At 41.2% G+C, this 19,729-nt stretch overlaps 1 protein-coding gene and 1 long non-coding RNA gene across 10 annotated transcripts; one reads left to right on the top strand and one right to left on the bottom strand.

Annotated features, from left to right (window-relative positions):
* Window positions 1-1,700: 1,700 nt before the first annotated feature.
* Window positions 1,701-15,921, bottom strand: THAP12 (THAP domain containing 12). Of its 8 annotated transcripts, XM_064505222.1 has the most exons (7): window positions 10,102-13,441; window positions 9,177-9,250; window positions 7,989-8,104; window positions 7,679-7,799; window positions 5,958-6,065; window positions 4,867-4,903; window positions 1,701-4,578 (listed from the first exon to the last, which is right to left on the bottom strand). In XM_064505222.1, exons 4-7 carry the CDS (start codon window positions 7,691-7,693, stop codon window positions 2,630-2,632), a joined length of 2,109 nt encoding a protein of 702 aa, XP_064361292.1. In that variant the 5' UTR covers window positions 7,694-7,799; window positions 7,989-8,104; window positions 9,177-9,250; window positions 10,102-13,441; the 3' UTR covers window positions 1,701-2,629. The 8 variants fall into 8 exon arrangements, with proteins under 8 accessions (XP_064361292.1, XP_064361289.1, XP_025953695.1 ...); XM_064505219.1 differs by lacking the exons at window positions 7,989-8,104; window positions 10,102-13,441 and adding an exon at window positions 15,610-15,921 and having other exon boundaries at window positions 5,958-6,114; XM_026097910.2 differs by lacking the exon at window positions 7,989-8,104 and having other exon boundaries at window positions 5,958-6,114; window positions 10,102-13,442.
* Window positions 15,229-19,081, top strand: LOC112981910 (uncharacterized). Of its 2 annotated transcripts, none has more exons than XR_010387340.1 (2): window positions 15,229-15,396; window positions 16,791-19,081. It is a non-coding gene; the product is annotated as an uncharacterized LOC112981910 (long non-coding RNA). The 2 variants fall into 2 exon arrangements; XR_003258856.2 differs by lacking the exon at window positions 15,229-15,396 and adding an exon at window positions 15,423-15,644.
* The last annotated feature ends 648 nt before the right edge of the window (window positions 19,082-19,729 follow it).

The following is a 19,729-nucleotide window of genomic DNA, read 5'->3' as shown; positions in this document are numbered from 1 at the left end:
CTGTGAAAGATAAAGCAATGATAAAGAAGCAAACAAGGCACTTGGAGCCAGGTAATTAAAAAAGCTAGTCACAACTGTGTCTCGGCTGAGCTCCAAAAGACTCTTCAGTAGCTGAAGGACTGTTTTACTGCATTTTCTTTCTTGAATTCATCTCAGTATGTCAGTCAACAAGATCTCATTTACCTAGTCAGAAAGCTGACTTCAGCTTTTCTGGCCTATTATACGGCACTGAGTATCAATCTTCCTTCTGTAACTACGCATTTAAACCTGGATTCATCCAATCTGATTTTATCCACTTAAGTGCAATACTTGTATTAGCAAACTAGCAGTTCTATGTTGTCTCTGTAAATCAGTGAAGTAGACAAGCTTAAACTGCCCTTTCATGGTACCTGTCTCTCTTCCCTAGATAGCAAAGGGGTCTGCAGCAACTAGGCTCTTAGTTATGAATCACCGGAGCTCAGTGACAGAAATTAGATGAGATCAGTCTGGTCCATTTTACACTGAAAACCCCTAAAAAATAACCTGGCCTGCTGCCACAAAAGTCAGAGAGTTCAATCAGTTTGTTACCCAGTCATGACTATCTCTCAGAAGAATCTAAAAATCTTTTTCCCCCCCTCAAAAAAAAAAAAAAATCCTGACCTCTCCATAAAGGATTGAGATGAGGTTCACAACCTCAGGGGTCACAAACATCTCATATTGCTGTTTGGCAGGGGAACTCACAGACAGTTCCAGGATGAGAAAGGATTTTTATTTACTTTATTAATATTGGAACTGAAATGTTCTTTTAAAAATGCAGGAAACTTTCTGTGTGAAATCTAAATAAAAACATACTGATAGCAATTTTTAAAAGATTAATATCAATTTTGGCTATTTTCATATATTCAGAGGGGGAAAAAAGAAAAAACAAGTTATTAGCTACAACAGTTTTTAGTGGGTGAGGCAGCAATTGCATTAATGTGAATCAGTGACACTATCATTTAAGAAAGCATGCCAGAAAGTTCCTACAGGTAGCGGTGAAAGAAAAGATAGTAAGTTTATCAATAATTTTTTACTGCTTCAATGTAAATAAAAGCTCCTGAAAACATTTCTTAAAATGGATAGTCACTTTATCATCTAGGCTTATTATAATAAAGATTTTTTAAAAATTTATTCCTATTGTTTGATGGTATTAAAAGAATTTTAATAATAAGATTTTTTAATTTTAATTTTTAAATTTAATAATAAGAATTTTAATAACTTTAAGAATGATATGAGTCAATCTCTATGATCATTCAGTCTTCAGTTGCTGGGGATCCTTCCCACTACAACTGTAAGGAAATGTACATAAAGTGACAACTGTAAATAAGTTACAAAATTGGCATGCATCAGGAGAGCTGCAAAAACTGGCAACATTTTAACCATTTCAAATTTAATGCATTTCCACTTGTCAGTGTTTCAATTGAACAAAACTTCGACAATTAAGAGCAATGTATTTAAAGTTCTCAAAATACTAAAAAAAAAAAAAAAAAAAAAAAAAAAAAAAAAAAAACAGCAGAGCATACAGATCAGAAGTGCTATTACACAAAGCTTCCTGTGCCTTAAGACAATGCCACTCACTAGAACTACAGAAACAGAGAAAAAAATAGCCAAAACTAAAGGTACTTACAAAAGAACACACCTTCTCAAAGAGGCACTGCTTTACTAATAAATTCAATACTAGGTAAAAAGCAAATTCACATTTTATTTTAAATTGCAATAAACTGTACAAAATGTTTTATTTTTGCCAAAAATAACAGCAGTATTTTCAATCTTACTTCTAGACAAACAACAAACTCTTCTTTGTAATCTTTCCTGGGTGAGTTTACAAATAAACAGACAATAAAATGCACAATTTTGTATCAGAGACAGGATAGAACAAACGGATTTAAATGTCATGGAATAAACTTAATTTTTAGTGTCTTCTAGGAATTTCAGTATTCCTGCCATACCTGTTAAAAACCTAAAGGAAGGAAAAAAAACACAGTTGTGTGTCTCACACAAAGGAATGTAAACAGTCATCAAGTGATTAAAGAGGCTGACTCTTCCAATGAAACCTTATCGTACCTCTAAATCATTAATTTTTACTTTGTATAGAGAACAGTCCACAGCACAAGGATCGTGCAATAGCTGATTCCACTCTCCAAAATGCCAATATATGCCAGTTAAAGATCTTTTTTAAGTTTTCAAAAAGAGAAAAATTCTAAGTAACTAGACTGAAATGGATTATACTCTCCTTTTAACATTGTGAGTTTTTTCTTATCCTTATTCATGAGTGAATATGTAACAGCCCCATTTGATCTACAATCACCACAATGTACTTTTTCCATGATGCAACAAAGTAAACGAGCACCTAGTTAAGTCAATCAGATGGAGAAAGCACCATCTTTGCTAAGAACACAGGTTTATTTTCAGGCTTGTTTTTGTTCACATAACATATTTAATGCAGATTAAACAAAACATAACTTGGGTCACTGACCATTGCTTCTTCAATCTGAGACCTAAAATGGAAATACCATTGCAGTGATTTTTGAGACTTCACAACTTTTCCTCTCAACCTTGAAGTTTAACTAGGAAAAAGCTGTTTCAACAGACTGGTTAGAGCTTAAAAAAATTAAGCTTCTTCTGTTACTTCAGAGTTATTTGAGGGAAGAAAGTCTTCCTGAAATTCCACTTTATCTGGATAGAGTTTAATGTAGGTGTCCACCATTAAATCTAAGTCATGTTTTATATCAAAGTTTATGTTGAGCAGAGCTAGGTTGCTTGACCTTTGTTCTGTCAAGGTGTTTTTCAGGTATGCCTTTAAGCGCTTTCGTCCTACTTCATATTTCTCATTCTCCACCTTCATCACTGGAAGGATGCACAAGACTTTGAGCAATGCATATACATTAGGGAAAAATTTTATGTCAGGCAAATGAAGTGCTTCGTAAATAGTAGCTGGAAGCTCAATGTCTTTTCCTCTGTGCTTCCACTTGATTCTCCAACAATGAAGCTCAGCAGAAAGCGTGTCCGGATTAGGCAAGTCATTTTTGTACATATCAGCATGATGCTCTTCAGATGTATTGAATTTGAGCTGCCCCATGACTGAGGGCACTAACGATAAACATTTGAGAGCTTTTAAATGTTGTTCTGAGAATATATCTTTTAATTCTTGAATAATGTGCTCCACTGCGGGGACACTAAGGATTTCCTTGTAGTAATTTTCGGAAGTTACCTCAGAGTCTAAGTTACCCTGTTGTGCCCTGCGAAATTTTCCAGGAAGTTTAATTTGTACATCCAGTTTTGTAGCCAAATTTGTTGCTTCCTCAAACCAAAATTCATGGTAAACTTCAATATTTTCCATCACTTCATTCAGTGAATGCAAGACTGCTGTTAAGCTGCTAGCTGCAAAGAACACATCTGATGTTTGTCCTTGGAGATTTTTTCCGAATGCTCTTGTAAAAGATAGAATGTTTTTCAGAATTACAATAGTGACAATGAAGTCAAAATCTGTTAACGCACTTGAAAGTACAAATGCTCGACCAGCAATAAAGTTGCTCCACCGGACAGATGAGTCACTGCTAACACCATCCAAACACAGCACCAATGCTTGCAGCAGGTCCACTAAAACCTCAAAAGTATCATGTCTGCCTGTCCACTGAGAACGGCAGATCTCCTTCAGCTCATTGCCTTTCTCCTCATTGTTCTGAAAAAGAACAGAAATTGTATTGTCCAGTTCTACTAGTAACTGTGGAGACTGATTAAAAAGACAGCAGACTTCTTCGATTGTTCCTAGTGCAATGGAAACACCAACAACAGGGATGGATTTTGCCAGCCATACATTTAAGGCACAAGAGGAACACAGCGTATACACAGCTTGTGGATACTTTTCCAAGAGTCTTGTAGCTACAACTTTCATTTTAGAAGCAAACCCACTGGAGACAATGTAGGCTTGACCTCGACAGTACTCCATGTTTAGACCCCACTTTTCAGTAATAGTTGTGTGGAATTTAACAGCTAAAATTTCAGGATCAGCCTCATAAGGCAAAAACCCTATGAATTCCTCTCTCAGATTATGAGATTCATCAACAAATCTTACCAAAACTGGCAAATGTTCTTCTCCTGCTATATCTACTACTTCATCAGTTACAACAGAAAAGAAGTGCGAGTCTCTTACTTCCCTCAATGTCTCTTCTCTAACGCAGCTTTCACAGATTTCAAGCATTTGCTTCTGCTGAGTTTTTGAACAATATTCAAGATTTACTGCAGTCATCTCAAATCGTTTCCTCAGAACTTCATCTCCAGCATTTATTCGATATTCCAGCAGAGCCTGAAAGTTATCTGAAGTGAAAATACCTTCTGGAAGCTCATCGACATTATGGCCATCCAAGGGAATATTTTGTTTACCCATTAGGATCAAAATTTCAAACAAAGATTTAAGGTAATCTTTGTTTTCTCTTTCTTCAAGCGTTAAGGGAACAGCTTCCTCCTCTTGTTCTTCCCCTCCTTCCTCTGAGACAGTATTCTGTGTATTGCTTTCATTCAATTCTTGAGTTGCCTGTTCCCGTTCAAAAGCTTCATCGACTACAAAACATAAAATACTGTAAGTATAAGACTACACGTGAGTAAAAGTTAACATTTGTTTTCCCCTGCTATCCTCATAACCTTTTAAGTTACTGGAGTCCAGAGAATAATGTTTCTAGTTTAAAAGTAAATGAGTATTTCAGAAAGAGTTTAGACTGGCTGTTTAAATCAAGCAGCAATTCAGCTAGCCTCATGATATACATGTGAGCTTACAGTTTGCGTTCTGCATTACCTTGTCTGCTTTAGTAAAATAACTCTTCTACAAGCCCAAATAATTTGCCTACTTACTCTTTTGCTGCTTCAGTGTTCTTATTTCATCTTCACTCTTAAAGAAAGAAAAAAATAAAATTATATATTAAAATTATATTTTTATATATATTTATGATAATGACTACCATGTGACCTTAAAATATTAAAACACATCAAGATCAGATATTAATATTGTAGATGAGGCCATTTAAAAAGTGTTAATACTTGTCAAAAAGTGCTAAAAGGTGCAAAAGAAGGAGTTTCTTCAGATAGTTTACTGCTGTCATGACATACAAATCTACTAACTGTGTGAGAATAGCTTGCTCCTACTGTAAGGTTCCTATACTTATACCAAGAGGTTATTCAATCTATATTTTACAATTGTTAGTAAATCAGTTTTAAGGAAGAATTTTGTTTTGATATGGATATGCACCTAGTCACCAGACACAACTGTCTTTTGCTCTACTTTCTAAGTTTTGGTTAATAAGCAGACTTATCAAACTTATGAAGGAATATCTAGAATGCACCTGTATTTTTTAACATATAAACAGACCTCAGTAGTTGAATTCTTCTTAATTTTCACTTAAATCTACAGAGACCTATAGACACTTTTTCTGCAAATGATACAAAAGAGCTACTGACAAGTCACAATTCCACAAGAAACTGCTTGATCTTGGTTTTATGAATTGATCATCTTTTTAGAACCACAAGCTAAAGCAAGCATCCCTGAAGAACCGCAGACTTCAGAAGTGAAACAGGTGCACTGAAGACTATGCAATCCGTATGTAGCACTAATTTCAATGCACCATCTATAAGTTGTATCCAGTTAGCACTGTAATAACACGTAAAAGGAAGCTGTACACTGGCTTTGAAAGAGAGTATCAGCTCTGGACTAAAACAACTCATTTTTCAGATAATTTCATCAAGCTTTCCTTAGCATATAAAAATTGTATTAGCATAGCATTTAGATATCTAACATATAATCAACAAAAAGCTAACAGGATAGGAAGTAGAGAAACTAAAAACTAAACACACTAAATACCATTATTTGACACTTATATATAAAATTTCATCTGAATTTTCTTTGCATGTTAAAACAATAAAGACAAGTTCTTAAATTAAAAACTTACCAGCTCTTTTATCCTTTTTCTATGTCTGCTGTGGGGATTGTTCAGATGACTTGTAAGATCAAATATAGTTGGCACAGCATTATCTCTTAAAACTGTTCTGTAAGGACTCTGTAAGAAGTTAGACATCTAGATTAGGGATTTCTCTGGGAAGTTCTCACTGCGTGAATACAAAAAATCCAGAACAAATTTCAGAGGCCACGCTCTCTCTTTCTAACTGTTTATGTTTTCATTTTTGTGTTTTACTTGACAGTAAAGACAGACTGCATTTGTCCTTCTTTTAGTATTTTTACTTTCTGATAGTTCTGAACAATCAGAATGCTGCACTATGTTATTCATATTTCAGGCATATCAAGAGAAAACTGAAAATAAGAAGAAAGATACCTCCCTAGAAGCATAATCACTTTTCCCCTTTATCTTCACATCACATATCCCCAATATAATAAAAATGTTAAGGTAAATTAAAATTATTCATTTAAAAAAATCCTTCTGGATAAAAGGACAACCATACGTCAGAAAGGAAAACTTTTGTTACTATTATGCTTTGTTTTTCATCATTTATTTCACAATTCTAGAAAAATTTTGTAAGTATTTTCACAATGAAAATGTGGAACTACCTCTTTACGTAGATTTATGCGCTTCCACACCCAGCTACTGTGGAAGACCATATTGAATGAAAGGTTATCTATCAAATCAGTAGCAGGAAGAAAAGAATTCTTCTAAATGTTCGTGTAAATGTCTCTAGTAGTTAGATAAAATTATTTTAAATAAAGTTCACATTTGAATATACTGTAAACTTATGTTGTCTAAGCTGGATAGGTTCCATTAAGTACCTAGTTCTACCTGATCATATTTACACATTATTAGCTTGAAGTGCACTTTAAGTAAACTAAGTTTCATAAAACTCCATTTCAGATTCAGAATTACTTTCACTATTTGTTTGCTTGTTTCTGGGATGTTGGATACTCATAGACCCTGTCATGTGTAATGCCACCAAGAGCTCAAATTCTGCATTTTAAATTATCCTACGTACCTGAAGGACCAAATGTGCATATATATCAGGGTGGAACTTAGCTTACAAATTAAAACTTCATACAAAGACTGAAATCCATGGTTTCCTACTGTTATGGAAGCTGTTAAAATCAGCACCATCTTGTTAATGAGAAGAAGAATTGAAAACCATGTATTTCATTAAGAGGAAACAGTGACATGATTCTAGCTGGATAAAATATAGCAGGAACTAAAAGCTTGACAGATGTAAAGAATGCTCTTGGCCACAACAGAGTGTAACTGAACTCAGTCACACCACGTACACACTTCAGCACATTAATGATTTTAAATAATTAGAGGTATACAAACTTACACTCTTACACTCAATTTATTTGTATAATGTTGTAATATCCAGTGACAGTAAACAAAACGAGCACTGATATGAGGAAAGAAGTGCAATGAAGGCCAGAGCTCCACAAACATGTTAAACCAGAAGCAGCAGCTCAGCTTTTCTCTTCCCCAGCTGCTCATTTCCACCTCATCCTTTGTGCCAATACAAACATCTGCAAGTCTGTGCGGTGCCTGGACCATGATAATGATCTCAGTTAAACTAAGAGATTAATTTTCCCAGAGAACAGTTACCCAAGGCATCAAAGATTAAAATGCAACTTTCTGATTAAAAATGTTAATCACATTTTGCAAGATAGAATAAACAAGTATTTGGTTTTACTTACACTTCTACATATCATAGAAGTCTCAAAATGTTTAGCACACAGTCTATAGTGCTTGTTGAGTTGATCTGGAGTTTTGTCTTCTAAATCTGCCCTTCGACAGTTCTCTACCCACCTTTGACACCTGCATATAAACAAAAGAATTAGCTAGTTTTAAGTTTACACAAAATTCACAAGAGTTTCAAAACCTTATTCACCATTTGTGGGCAGTAAGCACTGCCCTTTACACAAGGCTAGGGAAAGTTGTGTACATGTTCCATTGCAAAGTCCTACAAAATTTTTTTTAAAAAATAGTTTTTCTCTTTTTACTCACTCCAGCAAACTTATGTCCAAATCTTTCCCATAATTCTTATGTTCCTGCCTCTGTCTCACATATACAGAGGCATGCAATGCAGTTGCTCATGAAAGCTGACCTGCTGACATTTAATTCTTAAAAAGGAAGGTAAGAAAAGACAAAGAGATGAGCTTGTAGACTAGATAAATTCAAAAAAATTTTCAAGACAGCTATGAAAATGGTTAACTTTTCTCTGTTTCCCTTCAAAATACAGTATTTTTCTTATTTATTCTGATTATTAGGGAGTTTAGAGCAGATTTTTGAAAAGTGAAATAAAAAAACAGCAGCTGTTCTACAGAGAGCTCACAGATCTGAAGTAAGTTTTCATTAGATGTCCATTTTTTTTACATTTATTTCTGCTTCAAATTAGTTTTCTGAGATATAATACAAAGCTAAAGAAACATTTCCCCTATTCATAGGGTCCCCTTTAGATAGGCAAGCTAGTATTTCCTCTGGTGAGTAAAACATTTTCAGTAATTTATGTAAATGTATTAATCAGCATGTATTTCTCCCAATGGGGTCCCTGCAATCATGTTCTTACCATGAATTTTTGAGCCAGGACTTGCATAGACTGATTCTGCACAGCTACTCAAGCAAAACTCATCTGCTATTTCATTTGTGCAGTAAATATATATAAAGCAAAATTGGAGCAGCCATGAATACCTCAGTATTTAAAGGTCAAAAAGTGTCATTTCTTTCCTGCAAATAGAATTCTCTGAAGGAGTATTATTTTAATATACATCCATCCATCCTGTGGCATCACAAAGCTACCAGTTCATGACAGCACATGACTAAACAGACAGTTGAAAACATACAATACAGATGACTAAAAACCTTTGCATGAACAAGATTAATGACTTGTTCATTATCCTAACCATATAAAGCGGTTACACAAACTCCCATTCCCCCTAGGCTAAGTCCCTACCTAAACAAACTCAAGACAACCAGAGAAAACTAGACTATAAAGAGTTACGATACTACTGCAATAATTTTCCAGCCATAATGGGAAGGAATTTTCATTGTATTCTCAATGATTTATTTTACTTCATTGACTAATCAATTCTCTATATACTTTTCAACATGGACTCAAATTTCTCATATTTTAGATTAAGTATTTTTTTTTAATTGGTACATGTTGGCAATGCCCATAAAGTCCTAGGCACCTACTCAGAGAAGTTATACAGAGTCTGTTGCTTCAGTAGGGCATAGAGTGGAGAAGTCTCCCCATAACACAGTCATTGCTGAAATAAAAGGAAAGGACAAAAATTATTGGGTCCACTTAAAAAACAAAAGGCTTAAAATCTTTTCTTATTCCTGAAGTAAAAAGCAGAAGCTTCCTTACCAAAGAAACTGCTAGAAGTTAGGATGGAAGCAATTTGATTATTATTTTTGCTTACAAACACATAACTATTGCTCATAAGAGAAGGAGAAAGAAAAATAATAGTGACTGTTCAACAATTTAGGGATAAGCATTGTCCAGATGTTTTGGTGGGCAACCCAAATAAGGAAATCCACAGTCCTGAGTGGATTTAGTCACCCGTATTTTAAGTGAGGGTGAGAGGGCAACTTTGAAGGTGAAAGAGGGGAATCTTGGGTTCTGATCTCTGCTGGCTGGAGCAGTTGTACATTTTAACTAATTTGTAATTAATGTAAAATATAAAAATAACTGTAGCAGGAGTACCATAAAAAGGGGATCATTTCTAATAAATTGCTCTCACAGATGTACACATAGTATCCTCAATATTAGTTTAAAAGAAAAAGAATTTTTTTTTCTTGCTCAGTCTTGTGGCACCATAGATTGTGTACTGTTACCTATACAGTTATATCACTTCAACAAGAGGAGAGTATTCTCTAGCCTTCCCATAACCAAAGGGTATAAACACATTTTTTTTACATAGGAGACCCTTAACATGCAAATTAAATTGAATCTGGCTCTCATGCTTTCTGAGTGGGTGCTCTGATTATTAGATACCTAAATAGAGGTAATCACATTGGGCTGTCATAAAGGTAGATCAGTTTCCTTAGAGTCAATGGAGAGGGCTTCAGGCTAGAGGAGTGTCCAGAGCAAGAGCCTAACCTTAGCAGGTCTTACCTGTCACTCTCCACTGACTCAAGGACGCTGAGGACTGCCAGGAAGCAAAGTCAGAGCTCCTCACATCAAGATAACCCCTGGCCACCATACAGCAACAAACTGTGGAAGTGATGGTACGTTTCATGCACACACCAAAACTGGCACACAGCTGTCAAGAACAACCAAAATCAGTCTGAATTGCTTCACTTCAGATGCTGCTGCCATCCAGAGAACAAGTTAAATAGATGGTAGTCACAGCTAGGGACCAGGGCAGACTGTAATAAGTGACGGCAGAAGATAGGAGGAATGCTACAGAGGAGTGTAGCTGAGAAAATCAGCCTCGCAAAGAAAAAAACTAACCACCAGATATCCCTCTGCCTTCCTGACCTCTCCTCCGGTTACGTAAAAGTGGCGGCGGCTGCTGTCTTTTGTGCTGAAGTCGATGCCGTCAGCCTGCATTAGGCAGGACCCAAGCACACAATCTGAGCAAAGCCCCGAAGGCCTTGGCACGCAGAGCCCTAGTTGGAGGATCCCGGGCAGCGACCGGCGCCAAGCTCCTCACCCGGCAGGAGCAGCAGTTCTGTAACTGGAGCTCTACGCATCTAGGAAACTTTACTGGCAAACTTCACATGGCTGGATTCAAACATGCAAGCTCCTCAACTAAGGCCGAATGCAGCGCTGCGGTCTCGCTACGAGTTTGGCCCCAAAACAAATGCTCTCGGAGGAACCAGAAATGGAAGAACAAAGGCAAAAGAAGGTCACGCTGCCCAAACAACTCAATATAACCGCGCTTGGTATTATCCAAGCAGCAATTTAGAAGATTTTAACATAAAAGCTGGAAACTTTTATACTTAATTTTAGGTATTCAGCTAACATGCACTGTATACTGTTTTATAAGTGCTTTAGTTGCAAAATATTTGGCAAAATGTAAAATCCACTTCAATACAACATTTTTCAATGCTACTTTAGTTACCACTTTTTAGGTTTTAAGGAGGTTTTCTTCAGTCACAAACTTAATATTATTTCCAGAGATCTGCTGACATCTCATGGAAGCTTGAAATGCATTTTTATTTAGGTTCAGGTATAATTTAAATAATTTATTTAACCTCAGTGCTGGTCAACTACAGTAAAATAGCATCTCTGTTGCTTAAAAAGTATTTTGTTCCAAATACTCAAACCTCACCTCAACTCTAACTGCCATGAACAAGAAGCACGGATAGATCTTATTGTGGGGAATCACTGCCTAGACCATGTAAAATTATTAAAATGAACATCTCTGCTGGGGAAACAGAGGCCATTTATTTACATTCATGTTTGATGTGAAAAAACTATGCACCATCCATTAACCACAATCAGTTCTTCTTCAAAGCCTAATCATTTCGCCCCTTCTAATATTCTCAGATAGAAAAAATATATGAAGTTTGTCTCAAATAACTGGTTAGCTCTCATAAACTCATTAGTGCTCTAAAGATCAGTTTTGGAATGTCTAGCTGAAACTGCTTAGCACTGAATTGGGAAAAAGGGTAATTATTCAGTTACTGTGGAAAAATCGAAGGGAGGTAGCTAACAGAGACAATTTATTTCTGGGACTATGTATTTCCCATCAATGATTTTTTTAAAACAAAATTCATTTTTAAAGATGTGCTCTGTTATGCCCTGCCTTCTCACTGCAAGATCCTCAAGAGCAAACAAACAATTTTCAGCATGAAGCACTTTGCTCACCGTACCAATCTGACCTACAACAGCAACAGGTTTCTATGACAGCATGCAGTACTGGAAGGTTGTACAAGCAACACGTTGCCTGTCATCTACCAGTTGCAGATCACTGCTGCACTTCAAATAGGAAACTAAAGCACTAACATCCTATAGTCTACAAAGCCATAAAGGTTACAATGCTCTATCAATCTTTAAATACTAAGAGTTGCTAAAATAGAACATATGACCAATTTGGACATTTTTATATAGGTTTAAATGAGAAAGGTATGAGATATTAAGGAAAAAAAAAAACCCAAAACACCCTTATGCAGAACACTGACAGGGCAAAAGGGGTGCTAGGCAGTCTTTGTCATTGAAACTAACAGCTTCGGTATAGCCTATCCTTCCTTTGTACAGTATAAATGACCAAGTGGTCCTTCAAGGTAAAATTTACCACTATTTTCTGTGATTCTCTTACAGCAGCATTAATCCGATTAGTTTGAACTACTTCACGGGGATTATGCAAAACATGAGAACAGAAAGTATGCCTACTCACACCGCTGCTGTTGTGGAAATATAAACTGGTACATACTTCTTAAACCACTTCTTAACCACTTCTATGGACATTTCTTTTGCAAACAGTCTATATTGTTCAACTCACTGTAGCTGACATACATTGTTTTTTCACAAGATCTTTAACGCTAAGCTTCCACAAAGAATGGTAGTATTATAATTCTGAAATACAATAAAACAATACAAATCTTAAAAATTAGTGGCAGCTGTTTGGTTAACTGCATATTTTTAGACGTATTTCTGTAGCGCTAACATGAAAAACATTCATTCAAAAACGTCTTTCAACAGAAAAAGATGTATAAAACTGAAGGGGCTCTTTTCTTCACGTAATAAACTGTCATGTGTGTATTAATCATGTTTGCTCAACTTCACATGACTCAGGTTCTGCAGCAAGAACTCCTGAGAAATTAATACTGCAGTTCAGACAGCACCAAATCTCCTCAATCCTGCACAATCTGCAGCCGTTGCTTTGGCTGTGCAAGAACTTGCAGCTGGCAAAGGACAGAGGGTTGAAAGAGGCAACACTGGGAGTGAATCACACGGATGGTAAGTTAAGAGTAGGCAATCAAATATTTTGATTACAGTTCTCATTCAATGCATAACTATATCTAATATGGGTTAAACTACAAAACTTTGCAGTGTGTGACCACTGGAAAGAGGTTTGAAAATCAGAGTTTTAATGCAAAGCACTCTATTCACTCAGGAGAGTGTGAAAAATATCTGAAAAAAGAGTTTTCAGAATAGGCTAGTACCAATATGAGATTTTTTTGTGCCTTCTTTTGAAAACGCTTGGGGACTATTTTCCCAGAAAAACTATGTACCACAATTGCCTGGGGTTTTTGAATTTTCCTGCTGGCTGCACCAGCTCCCAGGGACTGCTATTATCATGGCCACGTGCCCATCACCGCCCCACACCTCTCAAGAACATGTGCCCCCCATCGTGGTGCCACACTGCTCATGGCCACGTGCCCCCCATCACGGCCCCACACATCCTTCGGAAATGCGTCCCCCACACATACACCTCTCAGGGTGCCCCATCACAGTCCCACATGTCCTGCAGACACGCACCGCATCACGGCCCCACACCTCTCTGGGCCACGCGCCTCCCATCACCGCCCCACATGTCCTACAGACACGCACCCCATCACTGCCCCACACCTTGCACAGCGACGTGACCCCCCCTTATTGCCACCCCACACCTCTCATGGCCACGTGCCCCCCATAACTGCCCCACACCTCTCAGGGCTACGGGCCCTCCATCACCGCCCCACACATCCTACAGACATGCGCCCCATCTCTGCCCCACACCTCGCATGATGACACTCCCCCCATCGCTGCCCCACACCTCTCAGGGACGTGTGTCCCCCACCAGGGGCCCACACGTCCTCCAGACACCCCCCCCCCCATCTCTCAGGGCCATGCACTCCCCCCCCATCGCTGCCCCACACCTCACATTGCCATACGCCCCCCCATCACGGCCCCATATTTCTCAGGGCCACACACCCCCCATTATGGGCCCACACCTCCTACAGACACGTGCCCCATCGCCACCCCACACCTCTCAGAGCCACATGCTCCCCCCCACCCCTCTCAGGGCCACATGCACCCCCCCCCATCGCGGCCCCACACCTCCTACAGACACACACCCCATCGTCACCCCACACCTCTGAGTCACATGCTCCCCCCCCCATTGCCACCCCACACCTCTCAGGGCCACATGCTCCCCCCCCCATTGCCACCCCACACCTCTCAGGGCCACATGACCCCCCCATCGCGGCCCCACACCTCCCACAGACACACACCCCATCGCCACCCCACACCTCTCAGAGCCACATGCTCCCCCCCCCATCGCCACCCCACACCTCTGAGGGCCACGTGCCCCCCCATCGCGGCCCCACACCTCCTACACACACCCCATCGCCACCCCACACCTCTCAGAGCCACATGCTCCCCCCCCCCACTGCCACCCCACACCTCTCAGAGCCACATGCTCCCCCCCCCATTGCCACCCCACACCTCTCAGGGCCACGTGACCCCCCCATCGCGGCCCCACACCTCCTACACACACCCCATCGCCACCCCACACCTCTGAGGGCCACGTGCCCCCCCATCGCGGCCCCACACCTCCTACACACACCCCATCGCCACCCCACACCTCTCAGAGCCACATGCTCCCCCCCCCCACTGCCACCCCACACCTCTCAGAGCCACATGCTCCCCCCCCCACTGCCACCCCACACCTCTCAGAGCCACATGCTCCCCCCCCCATTGCCACCCCACACCTCTCAGGGCCACGTGACCCCCCCATCGCGGCCCCACACCTCCTACACACACCCCATCGCCACCCCACACCTCTGAGGGCCACGTGCCCCCCCATCGCGGCCCCACACCTCCTACACACACCCCATCGCCACCCCACACCTCTCAGAGCCACATGCTCCCCCCCCCCACTGCCACCCCACACCTCTCAGAGCCACATGCTCCCCCCCCCATTGCCACCCCACACCTCTCAGGGCCACGTGACCCCCCCATCGCGGCCCCACACCTCCCACAGACACACACCCCATCGCCACCCCACACCTCTCAGAGCCACATGCTCCCCCCCCATCGCCACCCCACACCTCTCAGGGCCACGTGCCCCCCCATCGCGGCCCCACACCTCCTACACACACACCCCATCGTCACCCCACACCTCTCAGAGCCACATGCTCCCCCCCCCACTGCCACCCCACACCTCTCAGAGCCACATGCTCACCCCCCCATTGCCACCCCACACCTCTCAGGGCCACGTGCTCCCTCCCGCCCCGCCCCCAACTGTCAATCACCCCCCCCACGGCGGGCGCGCGCGCTCCTCACGCGCCCCCGCCCCCCCGGGGGGGGGGGCAGCGGCCGCGGCGGCGCATGCGCAGGCGCCCGCCCGCCTCCCCGCCGCGGGCCGGAGGGTCCCGCGGAGCCCCGCCCTCGCGGCGGCGCCGCAGCGCGCGGCCTCCTCGAGGGGAGCCGGCATTGCCGGGCGGCCGCCTCGCGTCGGACCGCCCCGCGGCCTAGGTGAGGAGGCGCGGGGGGAAGGGGGAGGCGGGGAGGCGCCTCCGCGCTGGGCTGCCTCCTCCGGCGGAGCGGAGCGGAGCAGAGCGCAGCGCCGCGGGCTAGCGCGCCCCGAGGGGAGCGGCGAGGCCGGGCGCTCGGCAGCCCGCCCGCCCCCCTCGTCGGCGCGGGTGGTGTCGCAGGGGCGGCGCTGCCGGTGCCCGGCTGGGGTCTCACCTGACCGGGTCCCGGGGGAAGCGGAAGAAGGCCAGGTCGGACTGGGTGCTCTTGCGGGTGCAGTTGGGGGCCGCGCAGAAGTTCGGCATGGTGCCGCGGATTGGCGCCTCTGCCCCTTTAAATCCGCGGGCCGGAGGGGGGGGGGGTGTGTATGTGGGGTGGAGGAGGAGGACGGGGGGGAGGGAGGGAGGAGGGGGGTAGGGGGGGGAAGCGGCTCTACACTGCTGTGAGCGGCCGGGAGGATTCACCGCCACCCTCCGCCGGGAGAAGAGCCGCCTCCTTCCCACAATGCACCCCTCCCGGCGGCCCTCGCGCGCCGGGCCGTTCGAGAGTGCCCATGCGCCGCGGGGCGGTCGGAGTACCCGGATGTGCGGCGCGCATGCGGCCTGGGCGCGCCGAAGCGGGCGGCGCTTCCCGCCTCCCGCTGCCGCTCGAGTGGCGCCCGCCGGCGCCTTTGCGCCTGCGCTTGGAGGAGGGGGAGGGCCGCCGCGAGCGGCGCGCATGCGCAGAGGCGGGGGCGCGGCTCTTCCGGGATATGGGGGCGTGGGTAGGGCCGGCGTGTCGGCCCCGGGGTGCCCCGTCCCCGGCGGGGGGACACGTAAATCTCTAATAAATGCTGTAGGCTAACCTGAACCTTGTAATTTTCCATTATGAGCTTTCTGGGCTCAAGGAAAAAAAAAGAGCCAACTCTAGCATCAAAGGGGAAGAATGGAAAAAAAAAAGTCTTATTTTATATTTCCTTTGCACCCAGAAGATGGAATAAGGAAGTTAAGTGCTATATCCTGAGGCTTAACTTGCCAAAAGAAATGTTAAAATGTGTTTCTTGAGTTGTTATAGCTATGCTGTATGTGGGGGTGTCAGTCGCCAGTGGACAGCCATCCTGGTGGTTCCTGTTGTTACAGTTGTTTCTAGTTCCTTGAATTGTCTTACAGCCTGCGTCAGCCTGGATGGTTGTTTGCATTTAACTAACTGTAAAGCCATAAAGAGTCATGTAGTTAAAAATCAAGTAAAATATCCATGTTTCATAATAGGTAAATGAGCTACTAAGCAAAAATACAAATAATACAGAATATATGGATAATGTTCTACATGTGTGTTATATTGAGTATGTTCAGTTTTAAAAATGAACTTTAGTTGAAGAATGAGATTGTAATCTCTCTATATTTTATTTTGTATCTTAGGAAGACATCGTTAATCCACAACCCAGATACTGAGACAAACTAAGAGCTGACTATGAATGTTTTAAGCAATAAAGTAACTAAAGCAGGAAGTACAACTAGTATGAAGACTTCATCAGTTCTCTCATAGGTAAAAACAAAACAGAGCTCATTAAAAAAAAAATGAAATAGAAAAGTGAATAGTTGGAAGAAGAAAAATACTGATTCAACAACTGTGACCTGCTGATGGTTTGAGGTAATAGAAGTAGGAACTGTGAAATCTATAAATTCTGGTGGCAGACAAGAATTGTTTCAGGTACTGTAGTGCTGTAATGCTATAGTGTAATAATTCAGCTTTTGATATAAGTATCTAGTACCTAATTCCTTAACGTCACATAAAAAAGAATCCTGACAAGGAGATTTGCTGGGCATTTGGAAGCATAATCTAAATATATGAAATAGGCAAAGTATAAGTCTTTTCAAAAGTGCATAATGTAAAAGAAAACTCATTTGATTTGTTTGGGCTGCTTCTAAACTTTACAGCTTTTTTTCTTTGGAAGGATAATGGTTATGTTTTGCCTTGGCATCAAATGCCCTTTGAACTAGGAAAGTTGAGCGTATCTCACTGGAGTAATTTCAACTACAGCAATTTATTTGGTGTTAATTCTTTGTCAGAATTCTAATTTGGGCATGTAGCTGTGTCTGTTCCTGTTTGTGGATGCAGAAGAGCATCTCCCTACCAGCCACGGGGCACCTTCCTGTCTGGTGAAGTCTTGTTACTGATTTTCTTGTTGCTGTTCAAGAGCTAATTCTTAGTGATATAGTGGACAATACATTTCCCATGTGACTTGTATACTTAATTACTGTGTTGACTTACTTAGTATTAGCTTTGCAAATTATTTTAAATGCTAAATTTATATCCTTCACTATGCTCCATTTGCTTTTTCCTATTGTGATGGCACATAGCAGTCTAAAGCTGAGAGTTTACTTGGTTCTCTGAGCACAAAACAGTTATCAGATAGTACACAGCCCCTGTATCGCTCAGGAGGAATCATCCAACAGGCAATAAGGAACGCTATCAATGACATTCAGGCAGTTGGAGAGTGTCAGTTATGTAGGTGTAAGATCCAAGATCACTTTTTCTGTCACACCTTCCGATCTACCAAGAAAAGATAGACATAATTCAGAAGTAGGTCTGGATCTTATGATGTAGATTGAGTAGCCAGCCTAAGCCAATGCCAAAAATTGGTTTAGCTGCACCTGCTAACTGCCCCCACTTTCCTGGACAGTCACCACCATTCGTATAGATATGCAGTGAATTGTGCAAGTCAGCTAATCAGATCAGAACTAACCATTTTTTAAATACAGTCATTTGTTTTTAATGAGTAAATTAGTTTTATTTCAGATGACTTTGTCCTCTGGCTCACTATGCAGATTGCCTACATATTCATGCTGACCCAAGGGAATGCACAGAGGAAAGAGCAGGTTCACTTTCAATTACAGTAATAGTTTATGAGCATGGCCAGATAGTGTTAATATGAAGCTCCCTAATTTTTGAGCTGCTAGATAGAATTAGGAAAACACTTTTAAAACCTGTTTCAGCATGAAGATATACTTTTTCACCCTCAGATAATGGAAAAATTGTTTTGCCCAACATCAAAGGGCTTGCTTTCCTGCTAAATTGATTCACCAAACAAGAAACACATGCTGATAATCCTTCTTAGGGTTCTGAACATGCCAAAGAAGATGATTATAATGACAGCATTATGAAGAAATTAACCATGGCATCATTTGAATCACTGTACATGCATGTTAAGGCAGTTATTTTCTAAATACATGTATGCACATGAGTTTTCCTACTGAAGCGAATAGAATAATTTATTTAACTCATTCAGGCTTGCTCAACAGTGCTTTTGTTGACAGGCTAATTTTTAAAGTGATGCCTATATAATGGAAAGAGAATTCACTTAATTATTTTCAAAACCCAACAGTATTATTAGAAATGCATTCTTTTTAAAGAAATTTAGTTTGTATTACTACATAGTAAGAACTTCCAAAAATTAGCTTCTGAAGCTTGTAGAGTGTGCAGAAATCACTCAAACTTTTTTTTTTTTTGCTGAGTAGCCTTTGAAATGTGCATATATAATGTCTGATGGTAATTTTGTTTTTAAATAATCTTTCTGATTCTTGAAGTGTTGTTCACAATATATTTTTAATGTATCTATCCATACTGCTTTCATATTGTGTGGGGTTTATGTAATGTATTGTGTTGTATGGATGATCTGTATCAACTGGATAAATTATTTTTAAAGGAATTGTGTGTGTTTGTGTGAGTTTTTTAATTGCTTTATTTCTGCACTGTGTCTTTAAGGTCAACTGTACCTTAATCCCAGGATCACATCATAGCGGTTGCAAAATAATCCCTTTAATGTTCCTCTAGAAGTGAACTGGTTGTCTCTTTCACAGGGTGAAATTCAGTATGCCTTTGTTCTTCTGAACTTCCTGTTTAAGTATAATCGTATATTTATGTATGTTTCCTGCTATTAAAAGTTGAGTTTATTTGCAAGACAGTATTTGAAGTCTAAAATACTTTAATGACTTGCAACAGATAATGTAACAGTAGTTGTAAGTCATACAGCCACGTTGTTTTTGGGATAGGCTGTCTGTAAGAACTAAAAGGATATCAGGATAATCAAAAGGATTAATCCTGTAGAGGTGGGCTATGTCTGTATCCTTGCTCCTTTTGAAACACACTGAAAATTTCAATCACAGGATCAAAAAAAAAATGCTTACATCTAGGGGTTGCCCACAATTTTGGAGAAGTGGAAGTCAAAAGTGGGGAATAACTAATTCTTGTATACTATATGAGGGAGGACCTCCGAGACTGTGTGAGTGCATGCTGGAGTCTGCAGTACTGGTGACCAATATGCGACCTGTAAGTTGGAATAATGCAGCATGCACTT

This window comes from Dromaius novaehollandiae, chromosome 1 (assembly GCF_036370855.1).
Source record: "Dromaius novaehollandiae isolate bDroNov1 chromosome 1, bDroNov1.hap1, whole genome shotgun sequence".
NCBI lineage: Eukaryota > Metazoa > Chordata > Aves > Casuariiformes > Dromaiidae > Dromaius > Dromaius novaehollandiae.
Note: the sequence above shows the minus strand (reverse complement) of the source record. Positions and strands in the feature narration are given on the sequence as shown.